This window comes from Thamnophis sirtalis, unplaced genomic scaffold (assembly GCF_051295495.1).
Source record: "Thamnophis sirtalis isolate CommonGarterSnake01/CBP01778 unplaced genomic scaffold, rThaSir2_p1.2 scaffold_15, whole genome shotgun sequence".
NCBI classification, from domain to species: Eukaryota; Metazoa; Chordata; class Lepidosauria; order Squamata; family Natricidae; genus Thamnophis; species Thamnophis sirtalis.
The window spans coordinates 41,864,216-41,887,058 of record NW_028261395.1 but is presented as its reverse complement, the minus strand read 5'-3'; the positions used below and the strand labels follow the sequence as shown (position 1 = coordinate 41,887,058).

Sequence of the window (22,843 nt, the reverse complement as noted above, 5' to 3'; positions counted from 1 at the left end):
GAATTAAATTCCATGCGCTCTGCTCCTCCTGGCTCCTGATGGAGAAACCTCAGAGGTTTTTTGCTCTGCTCTGTCCAATGAAATCGCAGCACTTTCGGTTTCTCTAGGGCAGGGGTCTCCAACCTTGGCAATTTGTGGACTTCAACTCCCAGAATTCCTCAGCCAGCATGCGCTGGCTGAGGAATTCTGGGAGCTGAAGTCCACAAGTCATCAGGTTGCCAAGATTGGAGGTACCCTGCTCCAGGTTGCCCATGTTTAAAGTCAAGGGCTGGACGGAGCATTTCAAAAGACGGCCTCTGAGGATGTGCAGAGTGCTCTTCCCCCCTCCTGAGTCCAGCTCAAGCTCCCTGGTTAGAGCCTAGGGGTCCAAAAGGACAATAACCAGGGGGTCTCTGCCCATAATAGGAGCAAAGATGCTCTCTTGCCAAGTTTGAACTGTGCCACGCAAAACCTCACTTGAAAGAATCCTGACCCTCTTCGTGCCCTCACTATCAAGCAGAGGAGGAAGGGGAAAAGAAGCAAGCAGAAAAGCAGCTTCTCACACCAGGATTTAATCTAGAATCCAGAAATCAATAGGGCTAGAAGGGATCTCAAAGGTCTTCTAGTCCAACCCTCTGCTCGCCAGGAGTCTCACTCTTATCCTGGTTGAACAGTTGGTCCTGTCTATTATCCCTTAAAACCTCCAGCGAGGGAGTTCATCTAAGTTACCTTCTAGGCATAAAATATCTACAGACCCCTCACATCCTGGATGTAAATTGTTTCAACTCCTACGCTCAAAATGATGCACACCAAGACAACTAGACACAAGGACAGTTTTTCCCCCAAACGCCATCGCTCTGCTAAACAAATCATTCCCTCACCACTGTCAAACCATTCACTAAGGCTGCATTGCTATTACTATTAGTCTTCTGATCGTTCCTATCCCCCATCTCCTCCCTCTTATGACTGCAGGACTGCAACTTTGTGGCTTGTATCCTTCTGATTTATATTGATATTGATTGTTTCCCTATTGCTTATTTGTACGCTGTGACTATCATTAAGTGTTGCACCTTAGGATTGTGGACAAATGTATCTTGTCCTTTTATGTCCACTGAGAGCCTATGCACCAAAGACAAATTCCTTGTGTGTCCAATCACACTTGGCCAATAAAGAATTCTATTCTATTCTATATTCTATTCTGCTCTATTCTATTCTGCTCTATTCTATTCTGCATTCTACTCTACTCTATTCCTATTCTATTCTATTCTGCATTCTATTCTATTCTGCTCTATTCTATTCTGCATTCTACTCTACTCCAATCCTATTCTACTCTATTCTATTCTGCATTCTACTCTATTCCTATTCTATTCTATTCTATATTCTATTCTATTCTATATTCTATTCTATTCTGCATTCTACTCTACTCTACTCTATTCCTATTCTATTCTACTCTACTCCTATTCTATTCTGCATTCTACTCTACTCCTATTCTATTATATTCTGTTTTCTTCTCTTCTGTCTGCCTTCTATTCTATGCTATTCTATCCTACATTCTCTTCTCTTCTCTTTAGATCCAAAGCAAGTCCCCAAACGGTATTTTTGAAACCCTGAAACGTAACCATGACTGCCACAACACCGAGGCTCATGTTTTTTGCCTCGCCTCTTAGTCTCGACCCGAAGAGATTAAGTTATTCAAGGGAAGTCAGGGGTTACTCACCACTACGCAGTGGTGTAGCATCTCACGCTTAGAAAAGCATTTTTTTTTTAAAAAAGGCAGACTAACTGAAAACAGAATACGATGTTTGCCTTTCGCCTTTTAGCATTTTATTGAGTTGTAAGATAAAATAAGATACAAAACAGGAAAGTAAATAGAAAAGCATTGGGGGGGGGAAGAGAAGGGTGTTTGCATTTTATCAAGCTCATCCCAGTTTTTTTGTTTTTTGTTTTAAAGAAGGAGAAATGGCGTCCTGTAATCTGGACAAGCTCAAAATCCCAGAATTCTCAGTTTGGCAGGACAGCTTCATTCCCCAGAATGCAAATGGCCATTGCCATAGAGAGATGGATCTCTCTCTCTCTCTCTCTCTCTCGGACTGTTTGTTTGTCTACCTCTGTCTATCTATCTATGTCTATCTGTCTATTTATATCTAACTAGCTATTTCTCTCTCTCTCACTACCTACCTACCTACCTAGATCTCATTCTCTCTCTCCCAACATCTATCTGCCTATCTGTCTGTCTATATATATCTATGTCTATCTCTCTCTCTCTCTCTCTCTCTCGCGCTACCTACATCTATCTGCCTATCTTTCTGTCTATCATCTATCTATCTATCTATCTATCTATCTGTCTGTCTGTCTGTCTATATATAACTATGTCTATCTCTCTCCAGATCTAGCTACCTACATCTATCTACCTCTATCTAGCAGTGATTTTCAACCTTTTTTGTGCAAAGGCACACTTTTTTCATGAAAAAAATCACGAGGCACACCACCATTAGAAAATGTTAAAAAAGTTTAACTCTGTCCCTATATTGACTATATATAAAGTAATTTTCCCACGGCACACCTTACACTATGTCACGGCACACTAGTGTGCCGCGGCACAGTGGTTGAAAAACACTGATCTAGCTAACTATTATCTCTCTCTCTCTCTCTGTCTATTTATATCTGTCTATCCAGCTATCTATTATATATCTATGTCTATCTGTCTATCTATATCTGTCTGTCTAGCTATTTAATCTTTCTCTCTGTCTATCAGTCTTTCTGTCTATTTCTATCTATTTCTATCTAGATATCTATTATCTATCTCTAGATATCTATGTCTATCTGTCTACCTATCTGTGTATGTCCAGCGCTCGCTCGCTCGCTCGCTCGCTCTATCTATCTATCTATCTATCTATCATCTATCTATCTATCTATCTATCATCTATCTATCTATCTATCTATCTATCTATCTATCTATCTATCATCTATCTATCTATCATCTATCTATCTATCTATCTATCTATCTATCTATCTATCTATCATCTATCTATCTATCATCTATCTATCTATCTATCTATCTATCTATCTATCATCTATCTATCTATCTATCTATCTATCTATCTATCTATCTATCTATCTATCTATCTATCTATCTATCTACCTACCTACCTACCTACCTACCTACCTACCTACCTACCTACCTACCTACCTACCTACCTATCTGACTATCTGTCTATATCTATGCTTGTCTATCTATCTAGTATCTCTTTATCTACCTATCTACCTACATCTATCTATCTATCTATCTATCTATCTATCTATCTATCTATCTATCTATCTATCTATCTATCTATCTATCTATCTATCTATCTATCATCTATCTATCTGACTATCTATCCATCCATCCATCCATCCATCTTATCCATCCTTGCATCCATCCTTGCATCGGCCTGTATACTGAAGCTCCCCTCCAGCTTTTGGCAAGGAGGAGAAAAGGGGGCCTGGCGGACGACAGCTGTTTCCCAGCCCAGATGGAAAAAACTGTCAAAATAATTTGAAAATACTTCTGTTTGTTTCAGAGGCCCATGCAAACCCCCACCAAAGATCTGCTCACGATGTACTTGGAAAAGGGGGGGGGGGGGGAACACACCACCAGTTTCCAGGGCTGCTGTTTGTTTTAGTAAGCGTGTGCCCACTTTGCTGTCTGTGTGTGTGTCTGTGTTTGTGTGTGTGTGTGTAAAAAGGTCCCTTTCCCGAAAGCCGGTTTTTCTTCCCTCCAGAGAGAAAGGTCATTAAAATGCAAAGTGTTCTTGTCCCCTCCCCCTTGATCCCCCTGTTTGTGGGTCAGGCCACAAAAAAAAGGAACAACTTTGTAGGAAGTGTTTCATCCCAAATGATGGATTGGAGGGGGGGGAGGAGGGAGGGGGTTGAGATCCGTGTGTGTCAAAGCTGCAATTAATTCTGCGCCATGACAGCTCCTTGGGTCACAGAATGCAGGGAGCTCAACAGATGCCCTTTGTACCAAGGGGAAAAATAAACCAAACCCCCCAAACCCCCAGTTTATTCAATTAAACAAAAAGCATGACTCACAATCACAAGAACTTCCTGCCTCCATTCGGGCCAAGCAACCCCACAACAGGTCGGCTCGCGCCGAACTGTCACAAGGCCGTGTTCAAGAATTAATCCAAAACCTTGGAAATAAATGCCCAAGCCGTCACCAAACACCAGAGGGGGGGGGGGGAAACCACGCTTAAGGCTGTTCTCACCTACGCTGGATGGATCGCAAGAATCCAGAGGCTAAATAGATCAACACAAGTGGATCTAGGCCAATTCCAACCACCTAGAGATTTCCTGGGGATCCACTGTCTCTTTTTTCCAGCAGCACAAGCTCCAAAATTAACCCCAGATCACTGGGAAAGAAAAGGCTTTGCAACGATCAAAGGAGAACCGATCCTGAAATCAGCTGACAAAACCATGCCTCGCCAGTCTCCCCCCCCTTAAATCAAGGAGAACGAAAAAGAATCATGGTTTGATTTAGGGGAGGAAACATCTACCCAACAGCAGGCCTCCCCCCTTCCCCGAGGAGCAACTGAAACAGCTTTTAATACCGCCTGTCCTTTAAATCACCTCTCCTCCTCCTCCTCCTCCGTCCTTTTCCTGGGTTTGCAAAAAAAAAAAAAAAAATCAACCCACTTGATTATGACTCCCATTTCCACTTCCGACACGGAGGAAAAACAAGCTCGGATCGATCCCAGGAGTTCGGGGAAGAGACCCGACTTTCCGAGACAACCAGTAGATTTCAAAACTCTGATGGTGTGGCACAAGCAGACAGCAATTCCCGAAAACACGAGACCCGAAGGCCCATCGAGGGTTAAGTTAAAAAGACTCCTCCGTCACATACCAAATGGAGGAATGCAGAAAGGCATTTTAGCAAGAGAGATGTGTGTGTGTGTGTGTGTGTGTGTGTGTGTGTGTGTGTAGTTTGTGTGTATGAAAGCAAGTTACATAAATCCCAGGCGTACTCACCGTCTCCTTATTGGGCAGCAGTTCTTTTCGGATCCTGAAAAAGTTCTTGCCGTACTGCCGGAGGCCTTTAATGAAACGCTTCTGTGATTTAAAAATAAAAATAAAAATACAAAACAGCAAGTCAGTGGGCCTGAATGGTTTGTGAGAGCTTTTCAAACATACAAAAAAACAAAAAAGGGGAATCTGAGGTTTAAGAGCTGCAGAAAAATACATTCATATACCTTCCCTGCTTATCCGTGCACTAATTTCCATGTTCAGCCCTGAAATTATTTTTAAAAGAGTTGTTCAAAAAAACAAAAAACAAAAAAGGAGATGCATCCTTTGGATGGCTGTTACGGAAGCAAAACTGAGAATTCCAGGGAAAACAACACTGGGGAAACTCAAAAGCACCATCTAGTTCCAGGTTAAATGGAGGAAGGAAACGATTAGGGGTGGGTGGGTGGAGGAGAGGAAGTTTTCCCATTCGGGAAAAATCTTGGGGAAGGGGGGTGTTTTGGCAGCCGAGCAGGGAAAGGTTGGGAAAACTTTTTCCCTTTATATGAAACAATAAATAAACACATTCTTTAATTTAAAATAAAGAAATGAAAATCAGATGAAAAAGTAGCTTTGCCCACAGGGAAGAATTGAGTTGGAAGGGACCTTGAAGGTCTTCTAGTCCAACCCCCTGCTTAGCTAAGCAAGGAAACCCTATACCACAAGAAAAAAAAACACAATCCCCCCCCCCCCGCATTTTCCTTCTTTAAAAAAAAAAGAAACACACAAAAACACAAACAAGAAAAATATCAACTTTGCTTTGGGTTTCAGGATCCAGAAGCTGCGGAGAAGCCTCTGGCGCCTTTTTTTTTATTTTTGCAAATAATCCACTTCTAACCAAACAACCCCCCCCAAAAAATCTCATCCCAAACCCTGATGATGAGGGTGGGAGGCAGAGGGTGGAAAAGTGGGGGAGCAGAGAATGAAAAAGTGGGGGGGGGGGGGCGCAGAGAACGGAAAAAAGGGGGGGGGCAGAGGATGGAAAAGGGGGTCAGAGAATGGAAATGTGGGAGTGGGGGCCAGAGGATGAAAAAGTGGAGGTGGGGGGCAGAGGGTGGAAAAGTGGAAGTGGGGCAGAGAGAGGGGAAAATCAGCTCTCTCCTTTCCAATCCAGCTTGCAAAAAATTAAAAAATAAAATAAAAAAGCAGGCGATCCTGCAAAGGGGATTTCCGAGACCCCTCCCCACCCCACCCGAGAGTTGCAACAGAGCTGGGGCGTGCATGCCCCCCCCCCAAAAAACCGCAGGACCCCCAAAGCAAAGCGGTTTGCAAAAGAGAGAGAGAAAGGGGGGGGGGGGAGAGGAAGGCAGAGATTCCCAACCTGCAAAAGGAGCCCAGGAGAGAGGAGGGAGCCCAGTCCGGCCAGGCACAGGTGGGGGCCCGGGGGAGGGAGGGGTGCTGGTGCCGGTGGGGCAAGGCCGGCCCGGGGGGATCCGGATCGCCACCGGGGAGCCTCTGACACTACAAAGGGGAGGAGGGAGGGAGGCAGGGAAGGAGCGGCGGCGGCAGCGGCGGCTTTAACATGTGATCCGGGAGCCGCGCTGGGCGCGCTGCAAAAGGCGGCCTGGATCGCGGCGGGGGGAAGGCGGACTCGCCGCTGGACGAAAACCCGACCTGGCGGGCTGCAGCCTGCGATTGTCTGGATTGGAACCGCGGAGTGGGGGGGGGGGGAGGCAAATAAGGTCAAGGAAGGATTGGGCTTTTTTTTGAATGGGGGGGGGCAAAGATTGCAATGCAAAGCGGGGGGGTGGAGAAAGGATGCGTTTGTTTATTGAATTCATGCCCAACCCGCCTTGTAGTATTATTATTATTCATTTAAGCATGAAACTCAGTCAAAGGAACATTTAAAGATGTGTCACAAATATCATTGACTGGTGCTGATAGTTGATACGGGTTGCTGCCAGTGTCCTAGGTATCAACCAAGTACCATTATTATTGTAATATCATTATTATATTATTATTATTATATACTTTATAATATGAAACTCAACCAACTGAACATTCAAAAATGCATCACAAATATCATTGACTGGTGCTGATGGTTGATACGGGTTGCTGCCAGCGTCCTAGGTATCAACCAAGGACCTTTCTAAAATATAAGATGTTCCAAGTAGTGCAGTTTTTTGCAGTTCCACTGGTGTTATGGCAGGAAGCTGCAATTTGTTGATGTATCTTGTAAAATTCTTGGACATGGTGCCAAGTGCCCCGATGACAATGGGTATCACTGTGACATGCTTCATCCATAGCCATGTAGTTTCTTTCGATGGCCAGGTTGCGATATTTCATGATTTTTTCTAGTTCTTTTTCTTCGACTCTGGCATCTCTAGAAACAGCGATATCAATAAACTGTACACTTCGGCCCTCTACAGCCGCAATATCTGGCGTGTTGTGCTCTAAATGACGATCCGTTTGTATTCGAAAGTCCCATAAGATCTTCACTTTCGCATTTTTGATAACTTTATGTTCCCATGACTTTCTGGATACAGGTAAATCATATTTTTTTACATAGTGACCAGTGGATTAATTTAGCAACTCGGTCATGTCTAGTATTAAACCTTCCGTTTCTTTCTTGATAGTTCCCATCTTAAGCCATGTCCATGTCGTCATCACATTTTCCTTCAATGTTTTTCAAGTGCTATCCATGCAAAGCTATGGTTTTCCATCTATTTAATCTGTCATCCAGCTGTTTTTCTTTATATTCTGCCTTAGTTTCTGTTGTTTTTATGCTGCTCTCCGTTTTCACAGCCTGCAGCAATTTTTCTGTACTTTGGCTCACATAATCATTCAAACTTTGTTTTTCTTCTTCTACAGTTTGATGGATTTGCAATAGCCCCCTGCCCCCTATTTTTCTTGGCAGGTACAACCTGTCGATGTCACTTCGTGGGTGTAAAGCGTGGTATATATTCAAAAGTTTGCGTGTTTTCCGGTCCAGGTTTTCCAGTTCAGCCAGAGTCCAGTTGATGATTCCAGCTGAGTAGTGTATCACTGGAACTGCCCATGTATTAATGGCTTTAATTATGTTTCCAGCATTCAGCTTTGATTTTAACATTTTGCCTACCCTCCTGATGTATTCCTTTTGCCTTGACTCTTTGACTTTTCCATTCAAGATGTTATCTGCTTCCAATATGCCTAGGTACTTGTAACCATCATCCTTTGCTAATGCTTTCACTATATTTCCATTTCCCAGTTCTATTCCTTCTGTTTTTTCTATTTTTCCTTGCCACATGGATAATATATCGCATTTTTCAAGCCCAAAATTCATTTTGATGTCACTGCTGAACAGTTGAACTGTGTTGAGTATTGGTTTACGTTCAGTGGGGCTTTTCACACACATTTTTAAGTCATCCATGTATAGTAGATGGTTTATCTTGCCATGTTGACTTGAGATTTGATATCCCAGTTTTGTGTTTCGTAGGATTATTGTCAGTGGAATTAATGCAATGTTGAACAGTAGTGGTGAAAGTGAATCCCCTTGGAAGATTCCTCGTCTGATGTTGACTTCACCAATGTTCTCCCCATTTGTTGTTAGAACTGTTTTCCATTTTTGCATATTTGCTTTCAAAAATGTACAGATATTTTTGCTGATTCCAAAGTTTTCCAGACAGGTGTTAATCCAGCTGTGGGGTAATGAGTCAAATGCCTTCTTGTAATCAATCCACCCCATATCTAAATTTGTTTTTCTTCGTTTTGCATTTTTTAGTAGCATTTTGTCTATGAGCAGCTGATCTTTTGTTCCTCTTGATTTTTTATAATTTCCTTTTTGTTCTACTGGATACAAACTGTTTTCCATCAGATGACCGAATAATGAATTTGCCAGTATCCTTGTAAAAAGTTTGAACGTTGTTGGCAGACAAGTAATTGGGCAATAGTTGATTGGTTGATCTTTCATTATCAAGTATGTTCGGGCAGCTGTTAACCATTCTTCGCTTGTTGCATTTTGAAGCATTTGATCAAATTGAGTGGCCCTGTGATGATGGAGGCTTGTCAGGTGTTTTAGCCAGTATCCATGCAGTTCATCCAGGCCAGGTGCACTCCAGTTCTTCACCTTCTTTGCTTGTTTTGCCACCATGTTTTTATTACAATGTTTTCCATCTTGTTTTGTGTTAATTGTTATTATTATTATGTGGTTAATCTTTGGTGAGATTCACAGCCTTTGGGGCTGGTTGGTAGCTCAACAGCTCGAGTCCTACTAACCAAGGACCTAGGAACTGTTAAGGTAATGTCGGAGGATATAAGCTGTTCCAAGTAGGGTGGTTTTCTGTAGAATCAGAATGTTCAAGTCTGATAAATTTAGAATTTCCAAATAGCGAGGTAGCCCTTTGGGTACTGCTCCAAGGGCTCCAATTACAACCGGGACAACACACGATTTCTTTTTTCACAGTTGCTCAACTTTATTAATTATTATTAATTATAATTTATTATTTATTAATTATTAGTTATAATTATTTACTATTTACTTATTATTATTATTACTATTATTACTATTATTACTATTATTACTACTATTACTATTATTATTATATACTTTATTCAATAAACATGAAACTCAGCCAACTGAACATTCAAAAATGCATCACAAATACCATTGACTGGTGCTAATGGTTGATATGGGTTGCTGCCAGTGTCCTAGGTATCAACCAAGTATCATCATCATCATCATCATCATAATCATCATCCTCATCATATCTTTGGTGAGAATCATAGCCTTTGGGACTCGGTACCTAATCAAGGACCTAGGAACTGTTAAGGTTAAGGTGGTGGTATTATTATGATTATGATTATTACTATTATACTTTACTCATTAAACATGAAACTCAGCCAACTGAACATTCAAAAATGCATCACAAATACCATTGACTGGTTACGTGGTGCTAGGGATTCGAACCACCGACCTTTCTGATTGACAAGCATCTTAGCTACTCAGCATACAGGTAAAAATAATTGCCCCAATGGCTGCACCCTGCAAAATTCCTCTAGTGTTCAGCCTAAGTGACCAACAGTCTTGAATCGGCCCCCAGGAGCCTACTTGGCTACGTAAGTCCAGATGTCCAGACTAAGAATGCACACCTGCCTGGTTTACCTGTGCCTTGGGGTATCTTGCTGCCTTGGGCCAATTGACAAGCATTCCCTTGCTAATCTGGGTTTGTGGGCAAGGCTCTTGGTGGGGAAGCGGGGAGGGGGCATCTATCTAATGAAGAAACTGGATTTGATTTGGGCTCCCCTCTCTGGAACCCAAGGCTGCTGTTTCTACCAGCCTGGCTCATGCACCCCTTGCAATGGGCTACTTTCACATCTTTAAATCAGGGGGTGTCCAACCTTGGAAAAACGTTTTAAGGCCTGTGGACTCAGCCAGCCAGCAAGAATTCTGGGAGTTGAAATCCACAGGTTTTAAAAAGTGGTCAAGGTTGGACATCCCTGGCTTAAATGGAGATTGCAGTGCTCTCTGCAAAATCATCTTGTTTAGTTTTACTTCCTCAAGACCAGGGCACAATGTGAAGAGGGTCTTTGGCCTGCAGACGAGTCACAAATCACTAAATTTAAGAGTAGGTGGTCTAAAGATCTAAGGAGAAATTTCCTGACAGTTAGAACAGCTACCGTATTTTTCGGACTATAAGATGCACCGGAGTATAAGACCCACCAAGATTTTGAAGAGACAAATTTTAAAAAAAGTAGGTAGGTAGATAGAGGGATAGAGAGGGAGAGAAAGAGAGAAATACAGTAGGTAGGTAGGGAGAGAGAGAGAGAAGTTAAGTAGGTAGATAAAGGGATATAGAGATAGAAATAGAGAGAGATAGAGAAAGTGTCGGTAGGTAGGTAGGTGGATAGAGAGAAATAGAAAGAGATAGAGAAATACAGTAGATAGGTAGGGGGAAGAGAGAGAGTAGGTAGAGGGATAGTGAGAGACAAATAGAGAGAGAAATACAGTAGGTATGGAAAGAGAGAAAGTAGTTAGGTAGGTAGATAGGTAGGTAGATAAAGGGATAGAGAGAGAAATACAGTAGGTAGGTAGGGAGAGAGAGAGAAATAGAGAAATACAGTAGGTAGGTAGGGAGAGAGAGAGTGTGTGTGTAGGTAGGGAGAGAGAGGGATAGTGAGAGAGAAATAGAGAGAGAAATACAGTAGGTATGGAAAGAGAGAAAGTAGTTAGTTAGTTAGGTAGGTAGATAAAGGGATAGAGAGAGAAATACAGTAGGTAGGTAGGGAGAGAGAGAGAAATAGAGAAATACAGTAGGTAGGTAGGGAGAGAGAGAGAGTGTGTGTAGGTAGGTAGAGAGAGGGATAGAGAGAGAGAAATAGAGAGAGAAATACAGTAAATAGTTGGCACAGCACTTGATCAATGTAATTCTCATCAATCAGTTAAAGAACTTTCCAAAAGGAAAAAAAAGTTTTTGCACTCTGCAAACTTCCCCAAAATGACTAGTTTTTCACAAAAACGGGCCCATTCCCCCCCCAAAAGGCATGAATAGCCTTGGGGGGCCAAAAACGAGCCCGTTTTTTGGTCAAAAAATTGCATGCATAGCCTTATGGAGGCTTATAGAGTGCTCCTGGGGCTGTGGGTTTTTTTTGCTCGTTTCTGCCCTCCCCAGCCCCCAGGAGCTCTCTGAAAGCCTCCATAAGGCTATGCACGGCCATTTTGGTGAAGGGGCGGGGCTTCAGGAGGCAAAAAATACGACAATCGGTGTATAAGACGCACCCAGATTTTCAGCCTCTTTTTTGAGGGAAAAAAGCTGCATCTTATACTCCAAAAACACGATAATCGGTGGAACAACTTAGTATAAGTTGATTGTGTCAGGCCTGCAAGCCATCTTTTTGTTTTGGTCCTCAGGCCTGCCACACTTTCTACTGTCTGTTTTCTACTGTGGGAAAATGGGAGGGGGGAATTATAAGGAGTTGGGTAGAATGTAGCCATAACAAAATTCTTCTGAGAAAGCCAAGGTCATCCTTTGTCTCTGCACCTGGCCAGAACTGGATGGGTGGAAACTGCCAGCATGGCAGTGGAAGATTGGACCATGTGATGGACTTGTGTGTGTGTGGGGACAAGATCTTGAACTTTCAACTAAGTGAGAAAAAACTGCACAGACAAGATGAAAGTGTCCCTCCACCCCCCCAAAAAAGGAACGAAAGAAAGCAAACGTTCAAATTAAATAACCCTGCAATCTTTAATGCAGTAAGAACTCATTTAAAAGCCATCAATTTAACTAAGTGGCTACAGTCAATTGAATAATTAAAAAAAAAGAGAGACACATGAAGGAATCGTGTTATTATTGAAGACTTGGTAGATTATCCCAAACACTGAAGCATATTGGGGGTGGGGAGGGGGGAATGTTAATAGCTCTGTTTAATCACAGCTTAACAATAAATTCATTTTATGTCTGATTATCCCGGGTGGTACGACACAAGGTGGTTGCGATCAGGATTGCAGCCGTTTGCTTTCAATCCTTTTTTGAAATATCTTTAGGACGTTTCCCCCCACCCCTCCCAAACTGTTTGGCTTCTCCAATCTATTGATTTGGTACCTGCAGCTACAATATTTCTCAAAAACACGCCACTCCCCACAAATAGTGGGTGGGTTCTGCTGCCTTGCTATCCTAGGTAAAGGTTCCGCTCGCAGATATGTGCTAGTCGTTCCCGCCTCTAGGGGGCGGTGCTCATCTCCATTTCAAAGCCAAAAGCCAGCACTGTCCGAAGACGTCTCCGTGGTCATGTGGCTGGCATGACTCAACTCCCGAAGCCGCACGGATCGCTGTTTCCCTTCCCACCAAAGGTGGTCCCTATTTTTCTACTTGCATTTTTTAAGGTGCTTTCGAACTGCTAGGTTGGCAGAAGCTGGGACAAGTCACGGGAGCTCCCTCTGTTACGTGGCGCTAGGGATTCGAACCGCCCACCTTTTTGATCCACAAGCTCAGCGTCTTAGCCTTTGAGCTGCGGCGTCCCTTGCTATCCTACTCTAGATGAGTTTTCATGGCAAAACATGGCACCAGATTTGGATATTTAAAATATTAAACTTGAGATCCCGGATCGGACTGACTGCTTCCTTCTGCTGTGAGAAAAACAAACAAACCCAACTTTGAAAAACAACTTTTTAAATAGACAATCCCTGTTCTGGGCTCCCTGCTGTGCATCCCCCCCCCCTGCCCCCTTTCCACAAATTCCACATCCTGTAGTGAAACTGGTTTGCAACCTTCTGGGAATAACTTTCATCTTTAGAATACAGGATACAGAATAACAGAGTTGGAAGGGACCTTGGAGGTCTTCTAGTCCAACCCCCTGCCTAGGCAGGGAGCCCCACACCACTTCAGACAAAAGGTTATCCAACATCTTCTTAAAAACCTCCAGTGTTGGAGCATTCACAACTTCTGGAGGCAAGCTGTTCCACTGACTAATTGCTCTGTTAGGAAATGTCTCCTCAGTTCTAGGTTGCTTCTCTCCTTGATTAGTTTCCACCCATTGCTTCTTGTCCTGCCAACAGGTGCCTTGGAGAATAGCTTGACTCCCTCTTCTTTGGGGCAGCCCCTGAGATATTGGAAGACTGCTATCATGTCTCCCTTCTTTGCTTGATTTCATGAAACTGAAGGGCTTAAACGCCCCACCATGTTTTCTAGCCAAAGGAGCAGGGGAGACGTTAAGAAGACAACACAACACAACACAACACAACACAACTCAGGAGGGTTTTAATCTATGGCCCGCGATTGAGGATCCTTTCTCAAATGGGACATAGGTAATTGACCAGAAATGCATTCAAGGAAGCAAGATATGAAGAAAAAAAACCCAAGATGAAATGCTCTAACCTCTTCCAGCAGGCACCCCCAAACAAAGGAAACCCTTAATTATTTTGCAAAAGGAGATGCACACATACACACACACACACACACACACACACACAACCCCCCCCCCCCACTGACTTGTCTTGCAAATTTGCCTTTCTGCCACTTCTTCTGGAAACCTTTTAACATCTTATTTATCACCTCGTACGTCTTTTTTTAAAATATATTCTAAGCGAAGAGGCACTGCTCCGATAAGCAGGACCGAGATAGATTTATGAGGGTCTATTTCTAAGGACTGAGAGTGGACAGGCGGCGGGGGGGGGGGGCTCTTTTGGAACGTGGCACAGCTGGGGCATTACACCCCCTTTATAAAAATTGGCGTGAAGACATTCAAACACAGGGGGGGGGTCATCACTCTGCCAAAATCCAGTTGCCATGGCTATGGACGGGTGTGAACACACACACACACACGCTGCCAAGGGGGGGGGTCTCTCCCCCACCCAAGGGTCGATGCTCCTCTGCGTTCCCACTGCGATATAATTTATGAGGGTCTCTGGTGTCCCTGCCACAATGTGTAAACAGGAGGTTTGGGTAGATGGGGGCGGGGGCGGGAACGGATGGACGAAGACACACTGTTATAAATAACCAAGCTGGGGGGGGTGGGGGGTTAGCAGGAAAGCACGCCAAGCTTTTGCATATGTGCGGCTCCTCGGAGCCCCCCCCCCCTGTATTTTATCTCCCGAAACAAATAAGTGTGACAAGATACACAAAGTCATTATGTTCTGGCTAAGGGAGCTCTCAGATGGTGCGTTTATCAAGGTGGCGAGAACGAGAAAGGCCGAGAAAGCCGACCACGGAGGAAAGGAGCGGTAGTAGCCGCCAAGGATTGCTGTCAGGGCCCCTGGAGATTGGTGTGTGTTTGTGTGTCTGTGTTTTCAGATGGGGCCATTTTGTTCCCTCTCAGATGCTTTAGCCTTGGTGTGACAAGCCAGACGGCCAGTGGCCGCTCTCTGCTATCCCCTCCCTCGAGCTTAGCTGCAGTGCCGAAGAGAAGCGGTAAATAGTTCCCTTTGGGCGGGGAAAGTTGTGTGAATGGCGCGACGAAGCCTCGGGGAAGCTGGAGGCAGCTTTTCTTTTCGGGGCAGCCTTCGGTGGGTGATTCCGGGATAGTGGTGGTTGGAGGGATGGTTTTAAAACCTGAGCGTGTATTTTATGGATAATGTCGGGGTTTCCATTACATTGCCCCGAACTGCATAGAAAAAGGAGATAACAGGTTGTAAATAATGGACTGACGGACTCTGCAAAGCACGGGGTAGCGTTAGCCGAATGTGTGAACCAGGACACCCAATTTAGGAGAAAGTAGTCTCTCTGTGTGTGTCGATAGATAAGATAGATGGATGATAGATATGGATGGATAGACAGACACAAAGAAAGAGAGAGAGAGGTAGGTAGGTACGTAGATAGACAGATGATAGATATGGATGGATATATATGTGTGTGTGTGTGTGTGTGTGTGTGTTGCATTTGTGCTGATAAATAAATATACACACACACATATACATACACATACATACATACATACATACATACATACATACATACATACATACATAATGTAGATAGGTAGGTATGTAGATAGATAGATAGATGATAGATATGGATGGAGATATATATATATATGTGTGTGTGTGTTGCATTTGTGCTGATAAATAAATATATACACACACACATATACATACATACACATACGTACATACATACATACATAATGTAGATAGGTAGGTATGTAGATAGATAGATAGATAGATAGATAGATAGATAGATAGATAGATAGATAGATAGATAGATAGATAGATAGATAGATATAGATAGATATGGATGGATAGATAGATGGATGATAGATATGGATGGATGGATAGGTGGATGGATGGATGGATGGATGGATACATACATACAATGTAGGGAGGGAGGTAAGTAGATAGCATGATAGATAGATAGATAGATAGATAGATAGATAGATAGATAGATAGATAGATAGATAGATAGATAGATAGATAGATGATAGATATAGATATCTCCTAAATTGGGTATCCTGGTTCACACATTCAGCTAATGAAATCTGTGCTTTGCAGAATAGGTGGGTGGATGGATGATCAATGGATGGATGGATGGATAGACAGACAGACGGACTGACAGACAATGTTGCTCTTAACTCTTTGGTTGGTTGGTTGGTAGAGTGGCTCAAAGCCAGCTGGATGACCTTAGTCCAGCCTCCCTCTCTCTCAGCCCTTGGAAGGAGGCAAGGACTGGCTGAGGAATTCTGGGAGTTGAAGTCCACAGGTCTTAAAGTCACCAAGGCTGGACAGCCCTGCTCTACAGCATCACAGCAAGTCAGAAAAAGCTTTAGAAAGGGGGGTGGGTTGTTAAACCCAAATTGCAAGGTTATTTCCCCTGCAAGGCCTCTGAACGCGGAACGCTCTGGCCAGACAGGACTCTTTCCAAGCTACGCGATTTGGCCTCATGCAACCCCACACAAAGCTCCCCACCACCACCTCTTTTATTCCCCCCCCCTCAACGCAGAACCTTTAATCTTCCTCTCCAACAGCTGACCCGGATTAACGACTCTCCGCATATCCCCACCGCATTTGCCCGCCCGGCCAAGGCCGTCCCCCCCACCCCGCCCCCGGAGCCCTGCGTTTCCTGCCAAGCTTCGGTCCTGCTGCCTCCACCCGGCCCCGGCTATCCATCACCCGCCAACCTTGTGCGGCGATGGCTCCGGCCCCGGGTTGCCAGGCAACGGCGCCAGGGGAAATCAGAGAAATGCTGACAAACAAGCCAAGAGGCTGCAAAACCAGGGCTGCTCTCTATCCATGCCCCCTTTTTGCTTTTGCTCTCGGGGCCAAAGCGGGGAGGCTAACTCTAACCCAGATCCTTAACCAGGATTCCCCATAAAGCATGCTTTTTATGCCCGGGGAAAACCAGAGGAGCACCCCCCCAACCTGGGCTGGGGTATTCAAACCAACGAAGGGGGGGGGGGAGGGAAACCTTGTTCCCCGTCTTTCAAAATGCTGAAAGGTGGAAGAGGATTGTGGTAACAGATCAGACTATCAGGGATTAGGGGGCAGAGAGAAGTGGGAGGGGGAATTACCCCCATGATAAAAAGGTAAATGTTCCCCTCGCACATATGTGCTAATTGTCCCTGACTCTAGGGGGCGCTGCTCATCTCCGTTTCAAAGCCGAAGAGGCAGCGCTGTCCAAAGACGTCTCCGTGGTCATGTGGCCGGCATGACTCAATGCCAAAGAAGCACGGAACGCTGTTACCTTCCAACCAAATGTGGTCCCTATTTTTCTACTTGCATTTCTTACAGGCTTTCGAACTGCTAGATTGGCAGAAGCTGGGGCAAGTCACGGGAGCTCCCTCCGTTATGTGGCGCTAGGGATTTGAACCGCCAAACTGCCGACCTTTTCTGATCAACAAGCTCAGCGTAATAACAACAACAATAATAACAACAACAACAACTACCCCCATAACACAGCAGGCTAATTAATGGAAAGGAGGAAGAAAATTTTTTTTGGCTGCAGTATTACCAAAGAGACTAGTTTCCTTGTGGGATCTCTATGTGGTCTCTCATTCTGGCAGCAACCAGAGTTCTCCATGTCACCCAAAGCTGGCCCAACAGGGATGCCTGGCAGTCCCTTCTCCCCTGGCCGGCCACTGCTGTCTCGCAGCCCTTATAAACCAACCTCTGGCCTTTTTTCTGGAGCTGTGGGATGCCAGAAGCGGCGAAGAGGCTGAGACCCAAACAACCACGGAGGGTCGTTGTTGACGTGAGCTTTGAGACACGTCGCAGGTTTTCTTGATCCCAAAGGCTCTAAACATGCAGGGGTCAGCAACCTGCGGCCTCTGCTGCGGCTCCCTGTCGCCAATTGGCTCCACAATTGATAGGGCTTTCGGTTAGGACAGGTAGAGGAAAAAGGAAGCCGCGCTAGGAGGAGACTCTATGATGGAGGGAACCGGACTTCCAGTCAGCTCCACAATTGATAGGGCTTTTGGTTAGGACAGGTGGAGGAAAAAGGATGCCACGCTAGGAGGAGACTCTATGATGGAGGGAACCGGACTTCCAGTCGGCTCCACAATTGATAGGGCTTTTGGTTAGGACAGGTGGAGGAAAAAGGATGCCACGCTAGAAGGAGACTCTATGATGGAGGGAACCGGACTTCCAGTCAGCTCCACAATTGATAGGGCTTTCGGTTAGGACAGGTAGAGGAAAAAGGATGCCACGCTAGGAGGAGACTCTATGGTGGGGGAACAGGAGTTCCAATCAGCAGAAGAAAAAGGATGCTGTGCTAGGAGGAGACTCTATGGTGGGGAACCCAGACTTCCAGAATTGAACAGGGGGCTTCCGGTTAGGAGCTTTGTGGCTCTTTGAGTGTTTAAGGTTGCTGACCCCTCTCCTGGTGCTTGGACCCCAGGTGGGTTTCTCTGATGTCGGCAAAGAGCTGGCGAGTTTGAGCGGCCTCCTCTCTCCCCTTCCTCTTTTTAAGGATTTAATCCAGGTGGCAACCTTATGCGGGTGCTTCCCTGGGAGTAGTAAACCCAACCGAATGTGATTAGGGGCTGTCGGCTGTGGCTTTAGGAGATCACCATCCCCCCCCCCACTTGGGAGCTGCCAAAGGACAGGAATTAATACAGCCCAAGGTGGCATCTGAGGATAACCCCAAAGCAATAAAGATTTACGCAGATGAGATTAAGAGATTAAGACAGGAAGGGCATTGTTGGTTTCCTTCTTGATTCCTCTCTCCCCACCCCACCCCGCAAAAAAACCCAAAAGCCTCAATGGAGGCCCGGGTCCAAATTTTGCACGCTTCCCCTGTTGAATTGCCTAGGAGTCAATTTTTATTCCCCATAAGCGAGCTGAAAAATAAATACTGTGTTTCCACAGAAATAAGGGCCTTATTTTCTTTTGACCCTTGAAATAAGCGTTTGGCCTCATTTTCAGGGAGGTCCTATTATTTTTGAGGTGCTGGAGGCGGCGAGCGTGGTCACCTCATGGCTGCTGCTGTGTTGCAATATTTTCGGGCAGGGCTTATTTTCAGGGGAGGGCTTATTTTAGCACATGCACTCCAAAGCCCGATTCGGCTTATTATCCAGGAGTTTTTTATTTTCGGGGAAACAGGGTAGCTGCTTAAAAGCCACCTGATAAAGAACAGAGATGGGAAATAGCAAAAGTCCATTTGCTCTCCAATCCCATTCCTATCAGTTCCCCACCCAACTCACACACTCACACACACACATCCCCATGGCTCAGCAGTTTGAGAATAAACTCCATTAAAGTGGCCGAATGCAGGAAAATAATCCATAGCTAAGGTAAATGGAAAGGTTCCCCTCGCACCTATGTGCTAGTCATCCCTGACTCTAGGGGGCGGTGCTCATTCCTGTTTCAAAGCCGAAGAGCCAGCGCTGTCCGAAGACATCTCTCTGGTCATGTGGTCGGCATGACTCAACTCCCGAAGGCGCACGGAATGCTGTTCCCTTCCCACCAAAGGTGGTTCCTATTTTCCTACTTGCATTTTTACCTGCTTTCGAAGTGCTAGGTTGGCAGAAGTTGGGACAAGGAATGGGAGCTCACTCCGCTACCTGGCACTAGGGATTTGAACCGCCGAACTTCTGAGCTTTCTGATTGACAAGCTCAGGATCTTAGCCCCTGAGCCCCTGCGTCCTTCTCAATCCACACCTAATGACGCTTTAAAAACAAACAAACATAGATACCAGTTAAATCTTTTCTAAACATGAAAGAAGCACACACAACGGTGCGCTTAAACTTGGGAGTGAACCAAAGTTGACGCCAGCAAGCCCTGCACACTGCAGCCATCCAGGAACTGCTAAGATCTCCTATCGTGACTCGACCGCCAAGCCGTTCTAAAATAAAATCAGATTTCCCCCCCCCCTCTTAAGATGATATATTAGATCACTGTGCTCTGCGGGTTTTATATTACCCGCAAACCGGATTAAGCGCGCTCCTGTACGCAGAGGTGCTTTGATCCCCCGAGATGGAAACTTCAAAACGAGAGAGTTACAGAAGGACGGACGGTGGCACGGGAGAAAGTGCTAAGTATAGAAGCTGGAGGAATAAGAAACATGTGTGGAGTGAAAGCTGGGTTTCAGAAGGAGCAGCTGTCCCACCGCCAGAATTTCCAAGCCGCAGAGATTCACTCTGCTTTCTTCTGCCTTAGGCCTGTAATGGCGAATCTGTGGCACGGAGAGCAATTTTTTAGGGCATGTGAGGCGTTGCCTGTCAGCTGGCCAGTGAGCATGCCCGCACTGGCCAGCTTAACTTCTGCCTTCTTTTGAGGCCGTTTATTGCCCTTTTTACATGCTTTCGAGCTGCTAGGTTGGCAGAAGCTGGGACAAGGAATGGGAGCTCACTCCATTACGCAGTGGTTCCGGTTTGCTCGCAGGTCTGTTTTTCGCCCTCCGGAGCCTTCAGGGAAGCCTCCTGAAGGCCCCTGAAGGCTCCGGAGGTCGAATATTGTCCCTACAGACAAACCGGAAGTCACCATTCCCGAACTTCCGGGTTTCCTGTAGGTCCGTTTTTCGCCTTCTGGAGCCTTCAGGGAAGCTCCTGAAGCCTCCAGAGGGTGAGGGGCATGGGGGCGGCTGTTTTTGCCCTCCCCAGGCTCCTAGAAAGCCTCTGGAGCCTGGGGAGGGCGAAAAAAACATGCCAAAAGTGAAGGGGAGCCCGTGCTGGTCATGCTCATAGCATTATGAGTGTGGCACACCCACGCACGATCCCCCCTGTGCTTCCCCCGCTTTTGGCATGGGAGCTAAAAAAGGTTCGCCATCACTACCCTAGGCTATTCTGACCCAGGCTTCTTTAACAAGCATGAAGCAGAGTCTGGGTCCTGGGAAAACCCCTTTTATTTACCCGACTGTGAATTCCTTTCATTCACAGTCAGCAAGGCTCGGCAAACAGTCTTTCAGAGGAATATTTATCTACACGAACCTTATCTCGCTCAGAGAGCTGCCAGATAACTAGTTTCCAAACATGGGGCAAGGCAACCCTTGGCACAGAGTCTCTTATACTCAGACACATAACTTTCAACTCTTGACACCACCGAAGGAACGGATTGTTTCCTGCAAAAGCCCCCTCCCCATTCGCTCCTCTTTTGTTTCCTATGGGAGGGGCAAATCACCTCCAAGGTGTGGCTTTACTCCCAAGTCGGAGTTTGCAGGAGACAATTAGTTCAATTCATTCGAGTGAAGGTCTGCTCCTGACTCCTTGCTAAGTAATTGCTGCTACAGCGTGGAGTTTGGAAGATATCGGCCTGAAAGCTCTCCAAACTTGATAAAGGTCTGTAGTTGTGAAATCTCTTGAAAGACGGTTGGCCGGGACTTTGCTGGAGAGGAATTCCCTTTAAAACTAATTAAAAGGGCTTTTATCGGGACGAGGAGTCGGCTTCATGCTTTTGGGAAGCCTAGGTCAGAAAAAAATCCAAGGAGGATGAATTTCCAACCCAACAGGTTGAAGGTTGCAGCTCTTCTTCAAATGCCTTCCCAGAGGTGAGCAAAACACAACCATCCACCTTCAGAAGGCGGGACGGTGATTAATCGCTTCATCGTAGCTTTTTCCCTGGGTACAAGCCTACGTACATCCTCTCAACATCTTGTCGAAAGCAACCACCCCTCTCCTACACGACAGAAATATTTCCTGAAATATTAAAAAAGGCAGAAAATTTCCCCTAAAAGAGAAATAGAAATTGTAAGGGAGACAGAAACTCAGCTCCAGCTTCCCGTCCCCAGCCGATATTTTGGTGCCAGCCAGATAAGAAACCTTCACCCTCCAGGACATAATAGGATTATCTATCAGCATAACTCACCACATGGCACAACGAAGCCCCTTCATTACATCAGCCCAAGGTTCAACCAAACTTGATTCAGACCAACAGGCAGACTGACTGCAATCAACAGAATACATGCCGTTGCCACAGGAACAGGAAACTCAAGTTCAAAGCCCAAGAGAGGGTATAAATCACACTCGCTGTCCACTCCGGGTGGTCAGCCACGTGCTTGGTGTGGTTCTGTTTCACTATTAAACCATCTTTCCCACCAGCCTCCATGTTTCCAGGGTCTTTCTCCCCACTTGGAACTGAACCCAGATGGACATTTCTTCCAATGGTTCTTTGAGACCGTTCACTCAACCGGATCGCCATTATTGTTCCATTGCCCATCTTTCGAAGGATCAAGAAATGATAAATATGGAGAGGAGATGATGTGCCATTCTACATGTGGAGAAAGCAATTGACTGGGAAAAGTGACATCTCCACCAACTTAGCATTAAATAATAGTTGTCCCCTCCTTCCTGAAGGAACCTCTAAGAGTCGTGATGGTGAACCTACAGGCACATGTGCTGGAAGTGGCACGCAGAGCCATCTCTCCGGGTACGCCAGCTGTTGCTCTTCCGGGTTCCGACATGCACATGAGCACTGACCAGCTGGTCTTTGTGCGCACGGGAGCGCTGGAAACCGGAAGAGCGGCTGCCTGGCACGCATGTACGCTCCGGGAAGCTGAGTTTCCAGTTTCTGGCACACACATGCACGCCAGCCAGCTGGTCTTTGCGTGTGCATGCATGCCAGAAACCGAAGACTAGATGACCGCCGTGCGCCAGGGAACTGCTCTTCCGAATTCCGGCACTCCTACGCGGGCGCGCTGGACAGCTGCTCTTCCGGTTTCCGGCGCGCTCCCCCCCCTGCACTCGCCAACACTGCTCTAGAGCCACACGGTTTAAATAACTGAACAGGAAGGAAGGGAGAATGTGGGGGGGGGGAGGAAAGCCAGGATGGATTGAGAGCTCCCTTCACCTGCTCTATTATGGCCGCCACGGCAAAGCAAGCTCATTTTTCAAAGCTACTGAATATGGAGCTGCATGAATGAAGCGTAAGTGTGCCCAGACCCGGGGGGGGGAGGGGGGGGCTTCCTTTGAAGTATAGTTTTTAAATGCCGTGGCAGGGGACGTTTTATAAAAAAGAAGAAGAAGAAAAAGAAAGAAAAGAAAGAAAGA

General features: G+C 45.6%; 1 protein-coding gene across 6 annotated transcripts in view; it reads right to left on the bottom strand.

Moving 5' to 3' along the window:
• The window catches only part of RERE (arginine-glutamic acid dipeptide repeats), a 275,789-nt gene that overhangs the window by 57,848 nt on the left and 195,098 nt on the right, over positions 1 to 22,843 (bottom strand). For all 6 annotated transcript variants that reach the window (XM_087702075.1, XM_087702078.1, XM_087702077.1 and 3 more), the window contains one exon: positions 4,987 to 5,067. In XM_087702075.1, the coding sequence (XP_087558201.1) occupies positions 4,987 to 5,067 (81 nt within the window). The remainder of the gene's footprint in view (positions 1 to 4,986; positions 5,068 to 22,843) is intronic.